This window comes from Alligator mississippiensis, chromosome 2, assembly GCF_030867095.1.
Source record: "Alligator mississippiensis isolate rAllMis1 chromosome 2, rAllMis1, whole genome shotgun sequence".
In the NCBI taxonomy this organism is placed as follows: domain Eukaryota; kingdom Metazoa; phylum Chordata; order Crocodylia; family Alligatoridae; genus Alligator; species Alligator mississippiensis.
This window is the reverse complement of record NC_081825.1, coordinates 25,075,075-25,096,267: the sequence shown is the minus strand read 5'-3', so window position 1 is coordinate 25,096,267 and position 21,193 is coordinate 25,075,075. Positions and strand designations below refer to the sequence as shown.

At 43.1% G+C, this 21,193-nt stretch overlaps 1 protein-coding gene across 7 annotated transcripts in view; it reads left to right on the top strand.

Annotated features, from left to right (window-relative positions):
- The window catches only part of SORCS2 (sortilin related VPS10 domain containing receptor 2), a 937,533-nt gene that overhangs the window by 708,968 nt on the left and 207,372 nt on the right, over window positions 1–21,193 (top strand). For all 7 annotated transcript variants that reach the window (XM_059721554.1, XM_059721553.1, XM_059721552.1 and 4 more), the window contains exon 4: window positions 20,816–20,980. In XM_059721554.1, the coding sequence (XP_059577537.1) occupies window positions 20,816–20,980 (165 nt within the window). The remainder of the gene's footprint in view (window positions 1–20,815; window positions 20,981–21,193) is intronic.

Genomic DNA, 21,193 nt, shown 5'->3' with positions numbered 1-21,193 from the left:
ATCAGGCAGAGATTTGAACCTGACATGCCCAGATCCTAAGTGCTAGAGTCTGTCTCACCCTCTCCCTCTCCCTTTTCGGCATGCTGGACTTGAACTTCTCCAAGACTGTGTACATCTTGTCTATCCCATACCAAGTGACCAAGGGGAGTGTGATTTGCCTGGCCAATTTTTTTGCTGGGCCAGGCCAAGATGGCAACTCTGCAAAGCTGAAGAAACTGGCTCGCAGGAGCTGGGTCTGATGATGCCCTCCAACTCTTCTGCTTCCTGGTCCGCCCATGTGTCATATTTAAATCTTCACCTTACAACAAAATATGAACCAGTTTGTGTTTTGCTGGGCTACTATGGGGGGCCTCTGCCAAGTGGAAGGCAGACAGCTAGTCCTACAAGTGTAAGCCCATGAAGGGCATGGTCCCTGATAAAGGTTTAAAAAGGAAAACTCGCTCTCTCTCTCTCTCTCATACCTCTGAGAAAACTTCCTGGTGAAATTTTCAGTAAAACCTAGGGTAACCATACCTCCCAGTTTGGCTAAGACAGTCCCAGATTTCAGAGGCCAGTTTTGGGCACCAGGAGCAGTCCAGTGAGGAGGCAGGGTGGCACACGCGGTGAAATAGGAGGCCCTAGCAGACAGCAGAATTGCCCTAAAATAGGGCTTGATTAGTGGAATGACCATTAGAAAGGGGAGATGATGGTTAATACCTGTGGAATAAAGAAAAAGGGGTTATGAGCAAGCCCTTGACTCCCTTAGCTGCCTGAATAGTAGTATATGGCCTACTGCAACACCACTGACGTGGGAGATGTGAGGGAGGCAGTGTCCCAGATTTCACATTGTCCCATATGGTCTCCCTGCTTAAACCCATACCTTTCAACACAGCTTTTGGGTTTCAACAAAATGGTGTTTTTTCAAGCTTCGTCAATAATTTTTCAGCAGGCTCCACTGTACAGCATCCCAAGTGGACATGGAGAGCATCAGAACAATGGCTTACCTTGGCTAATAAGTACATTTTCTGAAAATGGGTACTTCAGAGCTGCATAATCCTGAACTTAGTTGTTGAAAGGTTTATCTATAAGTCTGCCAGCATTAGGTGCAGCAGCAATGAATGCTGTTAAATGTAAAAGCTCTATTCTTCAGTGAAGTCTTTTTTTTTCTTTTTACTAATGAGATTCAGCCTAATGGGACCAAAAAAACCTATAAAAGACATTTCCTTTCTGCTCTTCAAGGGCTTTATTTCCAGTCCATTTGGACTGGATATCAAAGATAAGTGAAATATTTCACTAGAAAGAGCTTTTATAATTAAGCTTCATAGCCTACATAAATGAGATATAGCCAAATTCAAGTAAAAATTAATAATTATTTTGCTAGTACAGAATTTTTGATGACATTCCCCCCCACCCCCGCTTTCCAAAAGTCACATAACCAGCTCTGTGATTTTTTTTTTTCAATGCTAATCCTGCATGGGACTAAATGTAGGACTGAAGGCAGCTCTTTTCCCAAAGCGTGTATGTTTATCTTGTGTTTTAAAGAAGGACAATTATGTGATCTTAAGTTAAAGCCAGACCATGATATGAGTTAACATACTGGATTTTTACAGAGGTGTGGGCACTTATTAATGCTCTATCCAAGTGGCTTTCAACTTTTTTAGAATTGTGGCATCCCTCATGGGACTTAAAGCAACCCTCCATAATTTTTGTGAATTGAATGGCACCCAATTTCAAAACTAGTTTATGTATCACAGTGCTTACACCTTTTCAGATGCACTGGGCATTCGGGGGTGAAGGATCATGCAGGCAGGGACAAGTCTGAGCTTAGTTTATTCGCTTAGTCTATCTGCTTATCTCGTAACACCTCACTTATCTCTACAAAGTACCTTCTAAGGGTCTGGGTGCCCTGCTGTATCAGAACTTTGGCCAGCGACTTTCCCAGTTTCAGGTAGCACAGTAACTTTACCACATTTTAGGATGGGCAGATCTGAGAATGCATATATATGGCTAGGATACCTTATAGATGATTTTCCTATTTAAAATGGCAAAATGAGGGAAGAGTAGAAGAAAGAGTAACTCCAACAGAAATACATATGTATATAGAAGTAATCGCAGATCAGAAAACAAAATAAAGTTGTGTTTTGCAAACACAGCTTCCTAGAACCTCAGAAGGAAAAGAGAAAAAGCCACCTGTAGTTCATGCCAAGATATTTCAATGCCAGTTAGTTGTATTCTGGGAGGAGAGAAGGAGATAGCTGTGAAAGGACCAACAACCTGTTCCCCAGCACTAAAGACATTGACATCTTGCTCAATGCCTATGAAAAATACTTAACCATGAAGCTTCTCTTTTTCTCCTTCCTGTCTTCTCCTAATTGCTTAATGACTATTCCTGTAGTTCCCCTTTGATTCTAATGATGTCTTCTAGGCAACTGATTTGTGGACAGACAGTGGAGGTCATTTGACTTGTCCCTTCATTAAGTAGATTCACACACGTATGAAGTCATTTGTTGTGTATCCAGTCTCCTGCTAGGAAAACAATGCTTCTGTGCTTGTCTAGAAAAGTCTGTATTTACTTGCATACTTTATGCACCTTTCCCTAAAAATAAGCTCTCCAGAACTGGGGATGAAGTGGGGAGCGAGTCTTAAGCAGGGACACTTAATTTTTCCTTGTGTGTGTTTAGCCCAGAATAGAAGCAATCTACTTTGATTCCTATTCTAATCAAAGCTTAAAACCAACTGCCCAGCAGTTGAGGGAATCAGTTCACCTAATGGCTTATTGTCCTTCACTTTAGAGGTGTTAATGACCATCTCTCTCTTAATGGTCTTGATGTTTCACTAATAGAGCCAATCTTTCTCCCTACAATTTAAATCTTTGCTAGCTACTCCAGGTCTCTTTTCTCCTATTGCATAGCCCTGCAAGCTGGTTTTAGCTCTCTCCAAAACTGTAGAGCTTTCTACTGAGACCAGTTTTCAACAGCAGCTCCAGTTTTACCTTTTGGCTGAGCAGGAAAGGAAGGGTAAGTGAGCTGAAGATTAGGCTCTGCCCTGGCTCTATAGCTGTAACTGGAAAAAAACACTTTTTTCCCCTTCATTCTGCCTTCTCAAAAACAAGGTGCATCTCTTATCTGAGGCATGCACTATGTGAGAAAATATAGTGGGAAGAAAAGACTTATGGGGGAGAGGCAGTTGGAGGGTCTGCAGTATCTGTAAAGCTGGGTCTTGAATTATTATGTGTAAGATCCCTGAGTTCAGAAGATCAGTGTCTTATCATTTTAATCTGTGAAGCCATAACCTATTGTGGAGGCATTCAGCCTTTGTCTCATTCCTTCTTTTCAAGTAGAGAGTGAGATTTGTACATCTCCACTGTGTATGTAAGTCTTATTGTTTCTTCAAGTCGCACAGAATGTCTTTATTTTATGGACGGTATAAAACTTGGTTGTAGAACATTCCCCTACTGTGACAAGAATTGGTCGTTTTCCTCCCTCTCTCACTGCCATTACTAATCACACTTTGATTTAGAGTACACCTAGAAAGACTAGTTCAGAATGCATCATTTTTAGAGAGCCAATGAAATATATATATGCCATATAATAATATGTTATATAATGATAACTCCCTAGAGCAGAATGATTTAAGATTTTTTTTTTTTCTGTTTTAGATACATAGGACCTACACACACAACTCATGAGATGGTCTCACATAATCTGAAAAGGCCATGATAGTGTTACACCTTGAAGAGGACTGAAGGTCTTCTCTATAGTGAAAAATGGTTCTCCAATAAGAACAGAAACCTCCTTATTTTCTAAATCAGAAGGGGTCAGCAGCTCTGGATGTTTCTCTATTATTTTAATTTTATCTTTTAGATGATTGGCTTTAAAAAAATTCTCCATGACAGAATGTTTACATTTTTATAGTTTTACCATAATAAAAAACTGTGGAAATGCACAGAGTACAACCCAAATACCCACTTGATATAAAATTATGCACCTTAACCTAGTGATTCTCAACTTCCTTAGACTCAAGGCATCCTTTGATAGACTCATAACCCCTTGCTTTAAGACCCTGGTTGAGAATCACTGCTTTCACCTATATTTAGATGCTAAGGGGCCCAAGTTCTTAGTTTTGCTAAAATGCCAGTATGATTTGTTGGATATACTGGGAATATGTCTTTATAAGTAAACCTTTTTTTTCATAATTGCATGGAACGTATTCTAGATGCTAAACAATATGTTTGTCACTTTTGGGGTACTTTACATTTTCAGAGTTGTACCAAAGGAGTATGTTGATTAATTAATCCTCCTGTCTTAAAGTCCTGTAAGAAAAGTAAAAATAGGAAATGCAAATTACTGTTAAAAAGAGGAAAGTGAATCCTGACTTGTAGACTCAGTTCTTCACTTTCCTTTGTTTGTGACACAGGTTAAGTTCACTTCTCTGCCGTAATGTTTCTCATGGTCAATAGGCTTAATTAATGTTTGCAAGGTGCTTTGAGATCCTGAGATAAATTGATGTCAATTATAGTTGTTTTTAGAGCAGGATTCCAAAATTCCAATAACATTAAACCTGCTGATGATAAGTTACCCATTAGACATGTGGCTGATATTTTTTCTTTCTTGTTGACTGAGTTACAGGTCCCTAGACTGTACTCAGAGTAGTGACTACACTGACTACCAAATGTTAGAGATAACAGCAATTCATCTATCTATCTATATACATACAGCAACATTATCATAGTCTCTAATATTCTTCCACTTCTTCAAGATAGAAATACAAATAACATTTTCATTTTTTATCTCTTTCTTCTGCTATAAACTATAACAATGGGCTGAATTCCTCAATGAGTTCTTTGCCTCAGTGTTCCTAAGTGAGGGGCACGACAAGTCTCTCACTGGGGTTGTAGAGAGGCAGCAGCAGGGCACCAGACTGCCATGCGTAGACCCTGAGGTGGTGCAGAGTCATTTGGAAGAACTGGATGCCTTTAAGTCGGCAGGCCCGGATGGGCTCCATCCGAGGGTGCTGAAGGCACTGGCCGACATCATTGCAGAGCCACTGGCGGGAATATTTGAACGCTCGTGGCGCACGGGCCAAGTCCCAGAAGACTGGAAAAGGGCTAACGTGGTCCCCATTTTCAAAAAGGGGAGGAAGGAGGACCCGGGCAACTATAGGCCGGTCAGTCTCACCTCCATCCTTGGTAAAGTCTTTGAAAAAATTATCAAGGCTCACATTTGTGAGAGCCCGGCAGGGCAAATTATGCTGAGGGGAAACCAGCATGGGTTTGTGGCGGGCAGATCGTGCCTGACCAACCTAGTCTCTTTTTATGACCAGGTTACGAAACGCCTGGACACAGGAGGAGGGGTGGATGTCGTATACTTAGACTTCAGGAAGGCCTTCGATATGGTATCCCACCCCATACTGGTGAACAAGCTAAGAGGCTGTGATGTGGATGACTGCACAGTCCGGTGGGTGGCGAATTGGCTAGAGGGTCGTACCCAAAGAGTCGTGGTAGATGGGTCGGTCTCGACCTGGAAAGGTGTGGGCAGTGGGGTCCCGCAGCGTTCGGTCCTTGGACCGATACTCTTTAATGTCTTCATCAGTGACTTGGACGAGGGAGTCAAATGTACTCTGTCCAAGTTTGCAGATGACACAAAGCTATGGGGAGAAGTGGACACGCCGGAGGGCAGGGAACAGCTGCAGGCAGACCTGGATAGGTTGGACAAGTGGGCAGAAAACAACAGGATGCAATTCAACAAGGAGAAATGCAAAGTGTTGCACTTAGGGAGGAAAAATGTCCAGCACACCTACAGCCTAGGGAATGACCTGCTGGGTGGCACAGAGGTGGAAAGGGATCTTGGAGTCCTAGTGTACTCCAGGATGAACGTGAGCCGGCAGTGTGACGAAGCCATCAGAAAAGCCAATGGCACTTTATCGTGCATCAGCAGATGCATGACGAATAGGTCCAGGGAGGTGATACTTCCCCTCTATCGGGCGCTGGTCAGACCGCAGTTGGAGTACTGCGTGCAATTCTGGGCGCCACACTTCAAGAAGGACGCTGATAACCTGGAGAGGGTCCAGAGGAGGGCAACTCGTATGGTTAAGGGCCTGCAGACCAAGCCCTACGAGGAGAGACTAGAGAAACTGGACCTTTTCAGTCTCCGCAAGAGAAGGTTGAGAGGCGACCTTGTGGCTGCCTATAAGTTCATCACGGGGGCACAGAAGGGAATTGGTGAGGATTTATTCACCAAGGTGCCCCCGGGGGTTACAAGAAACAATGGCCACAAGCTAGCAGAGAGCAGATTTAGATTGGACATTAGGAAGAACTTCTTCACAGTTCGAGTGGCCAAGGTCTGGAACGGGCTCCCAAGGGAGGTGGTGCTCTCCCCTACCCTGGGGGTCTTCAAGAGGAGGTTAGACGAGTATCTAGCTGGGGTCATCTAGACCCAGCACTCTTTCCTGCTTATGCAGGGGGTCGGACTTGATGATCTATTGAGGTCCCTTCCGACCCTAACATCTATGAATCTATGAATCTATTAATGTGTAGCTTTTTTTTTTGCTTGTATTTGTGTGTGTCAGTGTTGCACTCGTGTATGTGAAAATCTTAGTAAAGCTAAACTAAAAAAATAATTTTTCATTCACTTTTGAAAGCAGCAAAGTCCATGATCATTTTTCTCTCTGTATGAAAGACAACTTTACTAAGTATAAACCTGGACTCTGTAGCCAAGAGAAAGCTGCTACATGCTGGTCAAAAAGTATCATTCCAGTGCCATATAGATGTGTGAGAGGCCTGTCTGGGAGCAGAGAAGGCTTTTTATCAGCTTTTTAGGGCTAAGAAGGTTGTAAATACTGATTAACCCAGTATAAGCAAACTGCTGTATTTTGCCCCAATTGTAGCTGTTTCAGGCTGTGCACCTTTTTCCTAGATGCAACAATTGCATTAGTTAAATATAGATGTTATGAAATGTGGATCAGTGGTACCAGGTCTGGGTCTTTGGGGATGGGATATGATCTTTGAGCTGGTCACAGATGGTACTCAGCACTTATGCTTTCAGCATCCAATAGTACTGCAGCATCCCAGGGAGATCCAAAGGCTGCAGACTTAACAATCCTAATGGCAGATGACCTGAATAGTGGGGAGTGAATTCTTCAAAGTATTTCCTTTTACCTACCATCGTCACTTCAGTGTTGCCTTGGTCCAGCACAAGCCATCTGCTCTTCATTCAGATGCAATGTTGACATTTATCTGTTGGCTGGGTGTGCCAGCTCAGATGTTCAGATGTCTTCAGCACATTCATGTGTAACCAGCCATCCCAGCTGGTGACCAGCCATTTTAACATACTGAACCATTTGAATTCATTGCACATCACAAGCATGCTGTTGGTACTAGATAAATAATAGATAGTACAGCTACTAGTATCATATTCAATATGATTAATGAGCCAAACGCAATAAATAGGAAACTAAAGTGCAATACATGGTTTCCATTAGTCCCACCAGGAATGTTTCAAATGGCCTTTGGTTTTGTCCTGAGATTATATGATCCGCATAGTAGATTTCTCAAGAGCACTTCTTCATATCCCCATCTTATATAATTGGCAGTTCATGTAGAAACCAGCTGCTGTTCTGGATTGCCTCTGTTGAGGTTTATCTGTATTAATTGAAAATTTGCAAGAGGCTCTTCAAGAAAGCCTGAAAAAGCTCTAGAGATCTGAAAATGAGAGCTCTAGAAGAAGCTGTTAACATGAAGAGTGTAATAATATAATATTTAGAGAGTACTTTTCTTGTCTGTGAGCAGTTAAATTCAATAAACAATCATAAGGCAATTTTCTAACTCTGGTAGATTTATAGCAGTTCATGAAGATGTCTTAATAACATTAGTATTTGTGACGGGTGATTGGGGAGAAAGCCACAGGGGAGAATCAGGAAGATAAAACATGTTCCTTGTGGAGCATTTTATTCCTTGTCTGCTTGGAATTTTTGGGTTGATTTTTAAGATATTGTTTTAAGCTACTATGGAAGTAACAAGCCTATAATTCACTGTAACTTTTCCACTTATGAATTATCAGGTCTTTCATGCTGTCTGAGATAAAATCATAACCCATGGCAGTCCATTTGGTATGTTTTATGAATGCCCTCTAAGAAACAACATCTCATTTACAATTGGGAACAGGAGCCAGAGTAATTTCTGTATCAACCAAGCACATCTAATAACACATAAATAAAGTAAACTATAAAAACAACAAAAATAGACAAGTTAGTTACTTAGTTTGAAAAATGTTGAGGATGTGGCTGTAGTGCTATTGAGCCATAAATGCTGCCCCAAAATTGGCAATATTGTTGCAAAGAATTTTTAGCTCCAAAACTCAGCGAGGTTCTTAGTTGATGCACATTGGGCCGCCTTTGTAAACCATCTTGTCATTAAGGGCTTGATCCGGCAAAGCTCTGGTGAGAACTCCTGCTCCAATTCAGCAACCCCCTTAATTTGTGCTTAATTTTATGCGTTTTGCTAATGGAAATTAATTGACCTCAGTGGGATGGCTCATGCATTTACAATTAAACATATTCTTAAACATTGTGCTGGACTGGGGCCAGAGTACTTATCACTTTGCAGAATCAAATACTCTGATCCACAGACTTCGGTTTCAGTGGGAGTTTAATTTAATGGAAAGAACTTTACGTACAACTTGAACATGCTTAACTTCCTGTAGGAGTCACTCAGCATCTCACTGAATTGGTTGTTATTTTTCTGTTTCACTATGGCAGTGGATTTCAGTTTTTTAAGCTTGATTTATAATACAGGTGGGTGGGGTAGGGGAGGTAAATTCTTTCCGTTTCACAGAATGTTTTTGCTTTGGTTTTTATAAAAGAGTATGCATCACATGATCTCTTTCCACTTCTAGTAGAAAGTTTTATTATGAAAGACAGTGTGATCCTAGATCTTTTTTCATGATACATATTTCTTCCTTGTTTTTTCTTTTTGAGTGCTGCAAAAAGAAAACAAAGAATCACAGTTGGAATTAAATGCTACAATCCATTGCTGTGAAGTAGGTAACACAAAACTAATACAGATAATAGAGAATTGCCTTGTGTTTTGGAAAAAGTACTGATTTTAAGATCAAATGTATTTTGAGTCCAAATTTACATTGGCATGAAATTTTATTTGGTTCTGTTAGGACTCATAGAAAATATATCTTAAAATATAGTGCAAATAAAATATTTTTTTTACTGAAGTCTGGCCGGGCGGTTAAAAAAGGTCAGCTGGAAGCTGGTTCACTGAAAGAATAGATAGATACAGGATATTGCATTAACAAACCTAGAAAACGTGCACCTTGTACCAGAAAGACTTTAGCATATGAAGAACTTTGAGCTCTGTGAGCACATTGCATTTGAAATGTGGAGTACAGTGCGTAGGCTGCAGCATGTGTGCAGTTCTTTGCAGGAGCGGGCCTTGAAAAATATGTGTTTAAATGATAGGCAGTGTCTGGTTATGTTTTTTCCAAGTAGATGATTACTTCAGCGATGTTCATGTAGGAAGCATTACATGTGCCTATCATACCTGTAGCCCTTTCCAGCCATAATAATAATAAAAAGCTAATATGAAAATAATAAAAATATTAAATGAGGTTATTCTAAGAGATCCCACACTTTTTATTTGTTGTGTCTTCTATGGAAGTGCTAATTAACTGTTTTTATTGCTTTGACCTTTTCTGTTATCTGCTTTTCTTCTCTCCGATTCTATTATAAAAAGTCCTTTTTTCTCTTGTTAAATGAAGGCTGCTAGGAGCTGGAAGCAAATCTGGAATAATCCCAGTTTCTTTTCTACCAGTACAGCCACTATTGATACAGCACTGCATGCTTGCTAGATTCAAGGAAGTGAAAGGGGGAGTCGGGAGAGAACCCATCTAAGCTGATATTGTTTTTGATCATGACGGGTCAAACCAGAGAAGTCAGCGGAGTCTTTCCCATTAAAAAATCCCTCAGAAATCCCTGAGATTTGTGGTCATAGCCTGGGCCTTATTCAGTAATCTTCATTTGAACTAAAACCAAAAACTAACTCCCATTTCAGTGGGAGTTTTGAGAAGGGGTGTTTGGTAGGAGTTTTTAGACTAATTGGATCTGATTCCCCAATAACTGTTCAAAGCATTGTACAGGCACTATCTTCATCTTTATAACGTATTATCATGCACATTATATAGACTGGCAAGCTGTGACTCAGAAATTGATTACATTCCAGTAAGTTATAGAGTGGGTTTTTGTCAGAAATAGTTCTCAGAAGTTCACAGGTCCTGGCCTCATAGTCAAAATGCTAAGGCATGTATTTCTTTTACTTTCTAATCATTTTTAATTTCTTTTTCAATCACCATATCCATTTTATTTGTACATCTGAGCCTGGCCCTCCTGTTACATGTGCAGTGTGTTGTCCCCAGCATTTCATAGATTTCATAGACATTAGAGCTGGAAGGAACCTTGGAAGATCATCGAGTCCAGCCCCCTTCCCACAGGCAAGAAGTCAGCTGGGGTCATAGGATCCCAGCAAGATAAGCATCCAATTTTTCTTGAAGGTGTTCAATGTAGGTGCTTGAACCACATCCGACGGCAGGGTATTCTATACCTTGGGGGCTTGGACAGTAAAGAAATTCTTCCTTATGTCCAGCCTGAAACGGTCTTGCAGTAGTTTATAACCATTCAACCTCATCATCCCTTGGGGCGCCCTGGTGAACAAATGTTCCCCCAGATATTGGTGGTCACCCCTGATAAACTTATAGGTGGCCATCAGATCACCCCTGAGCCTGCGCTTTTCCAGGCTAAAGAGCCCCAGGGCTCTCAGCCTGTCGTCGTAAGGTCTGTTTTCCTGACCTCTGTTCATGCACGTGGCTCTTCTCTGGACTCTCTCAAGCTTCTCCACACCCTTTTTGAATTGTGGGGCCCAAAACTGAATGCAGTACTCCAGCTGTGGCCTCACCAAGGCCGAGCACAAGGGGAGAATGACGTCCCAGGATTTGCTTGAGAAGCATCTATGGATGCAAGCCAGCGTTTTGGTTGCTTTACTAGCCGCAGCATCGCACTGCAGGCTCATGTTCATCTTGTGGTCAATGATGACCCCCAAGTCTCTTTCATCTGTAGTGCTAACCAGCGTAGCACTGCCGAGCCTATAAGCATGCTGCAGGATTTTCCTCCCAAGGTGAAGAACGTTGCATTTTTCAGTGTTAAACACCATCAGGTTCTTGTCCACCCATTTGCTGAGCCTGTCCAGGTCATCCTGGATCACCCACCTGTCTTCAGGTGTGGATGCTTTGCCCCAAAGTTTGGTGTCATCGGCGAACTTGGCCAGTCCACTTCTGCCTCCAGTGTCCACATCATTAATTAAGATGTTGAACAATATGGGTCCAAGGACAGAGCCTTGGGGGATCCCACTGGTCACAGCGCACCACAATGATTGACTTCCGTCAGCCACCACCCTCTGGGTCCGACCCTGGAGCCAATTTTCCAGCCAGTGGATTGTGGTGGGCCCAAGGCCACAATTGGCCAGTTTCACCAAGAGGTGATCATGGGATACCAGATCGAAGGCTTTTTTGAAGTCAAGATATATGACATCAATCTCTTCTCCCTTGTCCAGGTGATAGGTCACCTGGCTGTAAAAGGAAATGAGATTGGTCAAGCAAGACCTACTCTCAAAAAACCCATGCTGGCTATCCCTCAGGATGTTGGTGTCGGCCAGTCTGTTAAGACTAGCCTCTTTAATAAACTGTTCTAAGATCTTCCCCAGGATAGAGATCAGGCTGATGGGCCTGTAGTTTGCCGGATCCACTTTCCTCCCTTTCTTGAAGATAGGCACCACATTGGCCTTCTTTCAGTCATAGATTCATAGATTCATAGATGTTAGGGTCGGAAGGGACCTCAATAGATCATCAAGTCCGACCCCCTGCATAAGCAGGAAAGAGTGCTGGGTCTAAATGACCCCAGCTAGATACTCGTCTAACCTCCTCTTGAAGACCCCCAGGGTAGGGGAGAGCACCACCTCCCTTGGGAGCCCGTTCCAGACCTTGGCCACTCGAACTGTGAAGAAGTTCTTCCTAATGTCCAGTCTAAATCTGCTCTCTGCTAGCTTGTGGCCATTGTTTCTTGTAACCCCCGGGGGCACCTTGGTGAATAAATCCTCACCAATTCCCTTCTGTGCCCCCGTGATGAACTTATAGGCAGCCACAAGGTCGCCTCTCAACCTTCTCTTGCAGAGACTGAAAAGGTCCAGTTTCTCTAGTCTCTCCTCGTAGGGCTTGGTCTGCAGGCCCTTGACCATACGAGTTGCCCTTTGCTGTACCCTCTCCAGGTTATCCGCATCCTTCTTGAAGTGTGGCGCCCAGAATTGCACGCAGTACTCCAACTGCGGTCTGACCAACGCCCTATAGAGGGGAAGTATCACCTCCCTGGACCTATTCGTCATGCATCTGCTGATGCACGATAAAGTGCCATTGGCTTTTCTGATGGCTTCGTCACACTGCCGGCTCATGTTCATCTTGGAGTCCACTAGGACTCCAAGATCCCTTTCCACCTCTGTGCCACCCAGCAGGTCATTCCCTAGGCTGTAGGTGTGCTGGACATTTTTCCTCCCTAGGTGCAGCACTTTGCATTTCTCCTTGTTGAACTGCATCCTGTTGTTTTCTGCCCACTTGTCCAGCCTATCCAGGTCTGCCTGCAGCTGCTCCCTGCCCTCCGGCATGTCCACTTCTCCCCATAGCTTTGTGTCATCTGCAAACTTGGACAGAGTACATTTCACTCCCACGTCCAAGTCGCTGATGAAGACATTAAAGAGTATCGGTCCAAGGACCGAACCCTGCGGGACCCCACTGCCCACACCCTTCCAGGTCGAGACCGACCCATCTACCACGACTCTTTGGGTGCGACCCTCTAGCCAATTCGCCACCCACCGGACTGTGCAGTCATCCACATCACAGCCTCTTAATTTGTTCACCAGTAAGGGGTGGGATACCGTATCGAAGGCCTTCCTGAAGTCCAGGTATACGACATCCACCCCTCCTCCTGTGTCCAGGCGTTTCGTAACCTGGTCATAGAAAGAGACTAGGTTGGTCAGGCATGATCTGCCCGCCACAAACCCATGCTGGTTTCCCCTCAGCATAATTTGTCCTGCCGGGCTCTCACAAATGTAAGCCTTGATAATTTTTTCAAATACTTTACCAAGGATGGAGGTGAGACTGACCGGCCTATAGTTGCCCGGGTCCTCCTTCCTCCCCTTTTTGAAAATGGGGACCACGTTAGCCCTTTTCCAGTCCTCCGGGACTTGGCCTGTGCGCCATGAGCATTCGAATATTCCTGCCAGTGACTCTGCAATGACGTCGGCCAGTGCCTTCAGCACCCTCGGATGGAGCCCATCCGGGCCTGCCGACTTAAAGGCATCCAGTTCTTCCAAGTGACTCTGCACCACCTCAGGATCTACGCATGGAAGTCTGGTGCCTTGCTGCTGCCTCTCTACAACCCCAGTGAGAGACTTGTCCTGCCCCTCACTTAGGAACACTGAGGCAAAGAACTCGTTGAGGAGTTCAGCCTTGTCCCCCCTATCTGTCACCAATTGCTTCTGCCCATTTAGCAGGGGTCCTATTCCTCCCTGGGCCTTCCTTTTACTCCCAATATATCTAAAAAACAATTTCTTGTTGTCCTTTACTTGGGTTGCCATCCTCAGCTCCATGGTAGCTTTGGCCCGCCTAACTGCCTCCCTACAAGCACGAGCAGAGGAGGTATATTCATCTTTAGTGATCTCACCCTGTTTCCACTTTTTATGTGCTCCCCTTTTGGCCCTTAGGCTGCCCTGGATTTCTCTGGTCAGCCATGGAAGCCTCCTGGCCCCTTTCCCTCTTTTGCCTCGCTCGGGGATCGTCTTGCTTTGTGCCCAAAGGATCGTTTCCTTTAGGCACAGCCACCCTTCTTGGGCACCCATCCCATCAAAACTCCTACTCTGCAGTGCTTCCTTGACTAATCGCCTGAGTGCAATGAGATAAGCTTTCCTAAAGTCTAGCACTTTCACCCTACTAGTTACCTTACCCACTCGCCGTCTTATGTTGAATTCTATCATAAGGTGATCACTGTCTCCCAGATGGCTTCCGATCTGGAGGTCCCCTATCATGTCATCTCCCGTTGCCAATACCAGATCCAGTATGGCATTCCCTCTAGTGGGACCATACACCTCCTGTGTCAGGTGGAGGTCCTGTACACAAGTTAGAAACCTGCGTGAGCGATGGGACCTTGCTGTCTGCGTCTCCCAGCAGATGTCCGGGTAGTTTAGGTCCCCCATGACTACCGCCTCTTTAGCTTTTATGGTCTCCGAGAGTTGCCTCAGGAGCCCCGCATCTATTTCTTCCCCTTGGTGTGGGGGTCTGTAACAGACCCCTACCACCAAATCCCTTTCTCCTTGCCCCCCATGTAGCCTAACCCACAATCCTTCTACTTCCTCAGCCTTGGATTCTGTCTTGATGAGGGTTGATGTATATTGCTTACTGACATAAAGTGCAACCCCCCCCCCTTTCTTCCCTGACCTGTCCTTTCTGTACAACCTATAGCCCTCAATATGTACCACCCAGTCATGGGATGAATCCCACCAGGTCTCTGTTAGCCCCACTAAGTCATAGTCTTTGGGCACTACACCAGAGTGCCAGGAGTTCTCAAAGATCCATGCCAGGGGCTGGGCTATGATGTTTGCCAGCTCCTTGTGTACCCTGGGGTGTAGATTGTCAGGACCTGCTGACTTGAAGGTATCCAGCCTCTCAAGGTGTTCCTTCACGAGGTCTGCATTGATGGAGGGCAGGGAATCTTCCTCACCCGGAGCTCCCTGTCCCATAGTGGGCATGGGCATCCCTTGGGACTGATGAAAGACTGATGCAAAATACCCATTTAATAGGTTGGCTTTCCTTCTTTTTTCTTTAGCCTGCGGTAGTGTAATGTGAGGTGGGCAAACAGGATATGTGCTTTGGGTGCTGCCTATGGGCAGGGGCTCCAGAAAGAGGTGGAGTGCCTCACTCTCCCATTACCTGTTCTGTTTGTACTTTCCAGCTGCCCATTGCAGCGACACAAGCAATGTACGTCATTCCCAGAACACAAAGTGCAGAGTGTTCTGGGAATCGCAGTTTTGTAAATTGGCAGTAGAGTTGGTTGCTTCTGGTGAGAACTGACCTTGTATTGTGCCATCAAAATTAGCAGGTTTTTTTGCTCTCCCCACATGGGCTTTGGGGGCAAAAAAACTCTGCTGCCACTGTAAAGAAACAGAGTTGCCAGTATGCTGTGCCCCAGGTGCTGGGACACGCTGCCCATGCCTGCAGCTAGCTGGTGTTCTGCTTGCTGCGTTGTGGGAATGGGTGAGAGAGGTCTGGCCTGGGTACCTTTCTTTGCCTCTTATTTCTGGGAGTACATACAGAACAATTTGGAGTATTTTTCATTTATGCTGAGTTTTAGACTTAGCAATAGACAGTTTTTATTGTTAGGATTAGTAAACTAACTATGCTTTTGAAAAGAACGATTTAAAGCTTCTGAAGAATGCTCTTTTGAAGATCTCTAGGGTAGGTGCCTGCACCACCCCTGCTGGGAGTGTGTTCCAGGGTCTGATCACACAAACCATGAAGAAGTTTTTCCTTCTTTTCCTTCCATCACATGAACCATAAATAGTTAGTTGTAGTAAATCAGTGAACAGTTTTTGTTATTTAGTCCTCTGTGCTGCTTCCTTTACATGGGTGATGTTAGGTTCCATCTTGCAGTTGGGCTTGTGCTACTGCAGACAGTTGGGCATTATGCTTTGAGAAGGTGGCTTTTCTATTTTGTGCCTCTTGTAGTAGAGTGCTATGCTCTACTCACTTTATGTTGCATTATAAACCATCTGTTAATGTCCATTGGACACTGTACGCTCTTATAGCCAAGTCTGGTGGAGCACAGATTGAAGCAGTCTGGCAGCCTTCTGCATCATGTGTAGCAGTGTCCCCATGATGAATAATTGGTGGCATAAAACATGTTCAATGAGCTGTAGTTCAAAGCGCCCTACTTCCATTTCTTCTGTGCGGGGATGCTGATGCACATGATGTATGGGCACTTTTAATTAGTGTGGCTCAGAGCACATGTAAAAATGCCCTGTATGTCCAGCTGTATATCCATTCCTAACAAACTGCTGTAGTTTGCTTGCCTAGAGTTATGAGATGTAGCCCCCCTTGGCTAGGTTTGCCAGCAAAAGGAAAGGACATAACTTTTTACCATCTTTTGAAATACTATGGTAACCTCCTGCTACTACATATTTCTTTGGTGCTAAAGTATCAATTTTGGGCTTCAAAATCATGATTTGAGTAAACACTGTTGGGTTTTTGAAGTGCATTTTTTCCTTAATACGTCAAATGGCATATCTGTTGGAAGCAGAGCCATCCCTAGGGGTGTGTGGGGCCCAGGGTATATCAGCCTGTGCGGGCCCGGGGGAGGCGGGGTGGTGAGCACGCTCAGCAGTGGCAGAGCCAGTGGCACTTGGCAGCAGTGGCACGTGGCGGCCACAGTGGGGCACATGCAGCACTGACGGCAGAACCCCCCAAAGCACAGGGCCTGGGGCAGTCGCCCTGTTTTGCCCTCCCTAGGGACGGCCCTGCTTGGAAGTGTCCTTTCTGTACCCTAATCTACGTTTCAAAATATAATGATTAGATTTGCTAATTTTAATGGTCCAGCATATATAACTTTATTAGCTCAAGAAAATGTTTCCAGTATTAAATATGATCTTTAAGGTCAAAAGTGGAGCTCACAAAAATGCTTTACTACTTCATGACAGATTTCTGTGTCCCAGTGTATGCTATAAGAATTCACTTGGGAGAAGAGCCTGTTGTCCTCCAGTCCTCAACAGATTTTTGAGAGACTGTTGAATAGATTTTTCTGTGGGGGACACTGGCTTCCCTGAGTGGAGGAAAAGAGAGGCCGAAGTGCTGCACAGCCCATCAGGGAGACTCCTAGTCTGTGTTTTTAAGTCATATAGCAAATCTTGTGCTACCTAAAAATAGATTTCCCTGTCCTCCATATGCTGCAATTAGCTACCAAAAGCATCATGGTGGTAGAGGAGAGAATTCAGAATCTCCTGCTTTTAAAGCATGAGCCTCCACAGCTTGAACTGAAGGAGAATTTCCCTTGGTTGCCAGAGCTTACAACAGACAAAGCTGATCAATTCTGATTTCACTAGAGTAGAGAGCAGAGTTCTGCATACACATCTACCAGTCCATTATAACAGATGCAGTCTATTTGGATGTAATGATGGTTCTACTATATGCCAGCAGTCAGCCTGCAATCAAGTGAATTTCTTTTCTGTATTTCTTCTCATTTTCTCAGTCATCTCTCAGAAAGCAAATAAAACACTGGAATCTACACCTTTCAGTCAACATATTTTACTATGCATGCAAGCAGTACATTATTTTTCATTTACATTAGAGCTCCTTTTTGCTGTACTCCAAGCCAGGGATGTAAATTAATGCCTTATCATGTTCTTAACCATTTGCCTGGCAATTTAAGGGAACTACTCTCTACTTGAAACACTCATACAGCTCCAATTAATGCTAATATGAGTTATACATGTGCAGTCAGGGACATATACATGCCTAAATGTCTTTGTTGCTTATTTATTTGAAGGAAGGTTAAGAAGAAAAATGAAATAAAATAATTTTATAGCATTGATGAAAAATAGTGGAGGATTCTGAAGGGTGTGAAAAAGTTATATAAAAACATGTTCTTTCAAAGATGCTTTATTGAAGTATAGAAGTGATTGCAGTATCTTCTGGTTTCTTGGGTCAACACTATTCAAATGAATTGTTTTTCATTCCAAGTTAAAACAGTCAGCAACCACTGTTTGACTTCGCTCTTCTTGATATATGTCCCAGTTCTACTCACGTAGCAATCAAAAACTCCCTTGTTTAGGAGGTTTGTTCTCTTTTCTACTTTAAAAACACCAAACTCTTAACAGTTGTTATAGAAAATGTCTAGTGCATGGAGAATATTGACTCTGGAATATTCTTAATAAATAATGTACAAGCAAAGTAGCACGTCAGCGAAACCAATGTGCTAATAGTGTGCATGCATGTGTTTGTGTGTGTGGTGGTAGGGGGTGAATACTGATCAAATCAAGCATCTGAAAGGCAATATTGCTGAGGATAAACCCCAATTGCTCAAAAGATGAGGAAATAAAACAAGATGCCCACTTGTTATTTAAAACTCTTATTTTAAAGCTAATCTCATAATCTCGTATTTTAGACCTGGGAATTTCTGAAATTCCATTTTTTGGGATTGCCAGTGCTTCAACTGACTAAAAACTTTGCTGGACAAGAATATTATTGTCATCATTCACTCACTTTCTTCTCCATCATCAAGTGACCTCTGTGTCATAGAAGCTTCACCGGGGTGGAGTTAGGATTTGATAAAGGCAAGTATGGGAGCAGCTACCCGTGCTGCAAGGGTGGCTGCAGCCCCTGCTCCCAGTCTCCTTTTCCTCCTCCCTCCCACTCACCCACAGAGTGCACACCATAGTGGGGGAGCCTCTGGGGACTTTTTTTAAGTCCCAAAGCATGTAAGAATCCCCACCTTCCCCTTTGTCCTCAAAGCCATGTCCTTTCCTCTCCCTTCCCTTCCCCTCCCCTTCCTTGCCTGCTGCTGATACTTTCTCCACGGTCCCAGGGGTCAGGGAAGCATCAAAGTCACTCCTGTCTGCTCCGGGCAGGCTGCATGGAGGCTGGGCTCAGCTGGGAACAGCAGCGGTGATGGGCAGGGATGCACCCAATCCCCTGTCCCTGCACCCAGCAGGTACTGGGCAGGGGGATGAAACTCACTACCATGCCCATTGCCATTGTTGCCAATATTCTCCGCTAAGCACAGCCCCCACGCAGCCTGTCTGGAAGACAGGAATGGCTTTGAAGTTTCCCTGCCACTGGAACAGCAGGGAAAGAAGCAGTAGCAGGTATGGAAGTGTGGGAGGAGAGGAGGGAATGTGCCTTTGAGCATGGAGGGAAAGTGAGAGCTCTTACATGCTTTAGGGACTTTAAAAAGTCCCTAAAGTTTCACAGGCAGTATTTGAGACCATGGATTATACTCTGGCTGACACCACTTTTTTAAAATCAGATATATTTTATTTTAATGTTGTGTCCTTACAGAGCTTATTGAAAATTTCAGGGGTAAGGAAGTTGTGGAGATGAGACATGAATAACAGAAGAAATTTGTAAAGATGGCATTCATACAGACATTACCATAAAAACCGCACAATTTACACTGTGGTCAAAACAATTTTAAAAACTGAATATTTGAATATCTGTAAATTCTGGAAGGTTCTATTGACTAGTCCCTTAAATAATATAAACAGGCTTTGGCTTCATATTTCTGCTAAAACATGTTGGTACAATTCAGAGGGAAAGTTTAAGTATGTGGTCTCTAGCAGTGTGTATAGGATGAACCCTGATTCAGCAGAGTGCTTTATGCATAGGAAAAAAATCTGTCTTTGTTCAGCATAGCATTTAAACGTGTACTTCATTTTAAGTATAGGAAGCCTCTGCAGAAATCTATGGGACTGTGTGCATGCTTAAAGGTAAGCATGTACTTAAATACCATAATGCATCAGAACTTATGCATGTGTTTTATTTACATATTGTTTTCCTAGGAAACCAATACAACCCAATTTCAACCCACTTCTCATCTCTCTTCAAGTTTTCCAGGGAGCTGGGTTTTTTTAAGTTACAATTCTATTCCTAAAAGCAACTAAATAAAAATAGAACCATCTTGCTGAATAGGCTTGCTTCCTATGTGTGCATTCTTTGTAATTACTGTTTACATTACTGACTGCCATTTACTCCTGCTAGTACTGCAGAGCCACCACGTTTGGGGAAAACGATCAGGGTTCTATGGTGGCTTGTGCATCATCAGCTGAATATTTTAACTGTGTTTTGATTGCAGAATCTTTATTACAGTCTAAGCAGGAGCCAGAAAGAACCCAGCTGGACTTCACAATTCCATGTTACGATTACAGGGAAAGCAGTTGGTGAAAGCATCTTTTTGCTCGCAAATTGAGTCTGTTTGATCTGGAGAGACAATAAAAACAGAACCGCACAATACCACTTTACAAACTGCACTATAAGGCTCTGGCAGGCTTTGTTGGTGAAGAAGCTAAAAGGAGTTTGGCTCTTATTAATACTAAAAGGAGAATATTTCTTTGTTGTTGAAAGCTTGACATGAAGTCTGCACAAGGAAACAAGCAGCAGCTGCAACTTCTTTATGTTTAGGTCAATATAATTCCCTGAAATGAAAAGGAAATGCAGATGATTGCCTGGCATTTAATTTTGCAGATCATCAAAGGGAACTTGCTATCTGATTCACAGTATGTCAGCAGAGAAAATCACGGTTCAGCCATATAAGGATATTAGAGACAAATTCCATCCCTATATGACTATTAATAGCAGCTTTAGTATAGCAGTGATTAAACAAATGCTGTATATAAATAAAGCCTTATTTAAAAGGGTTACTTATTTTAATGATCAATTTAAACAAAATGTCATAATATTAATCCTCCCACATTACTTTTGAGCTTCTTCATGTGATGTTATGAATCCCAGGACAAGGACAAAAGTAGTAACATAAATATGACAAGATATAACTTAATATTTGTATTAGACATTTTGGACTAAGGGCTTAACTTGGTTTGATTTGGAAACTTAATTTATACCTGCGTTTATGCAATTCAAGTCTACATTTATGCAATAGAAATGATATGTTACCTTATCAGGTTTTGCTGACAAGAATACTTTATGTAAAAGCCAGGTTTTTATACCTTATTACTCTTTTTATGTTACAGATAATCCTTGTAAGCTCATCGCATAATGACCGGGACCAAAGCCTATTCATAAGCATGGATGAAGGAGCCACATTTCAAAAACAGCCGATTACTTTCTTTGTGGAAACCCTCCTTTTTCACCCAAAAGAAGAAGACAAGGTGCTTGCTTATACCAAGGAAGGCAAGGTAAATCTCATAATAACCATGTTGTTGACTTGTATGAGATATAAGTTCAATGAAACTGTCAGGATCTGCTGATTAGTATTTATATGACATGACTTGCCTAAGAGTGGGCAACACCAAATTATTGAGATGCATCTTTCTTTGTTTCAGTTAATTACAGTATTTACTCAAATATAAGATGACCCCCGATTAACTAGATTCTATATATGGAAAAAT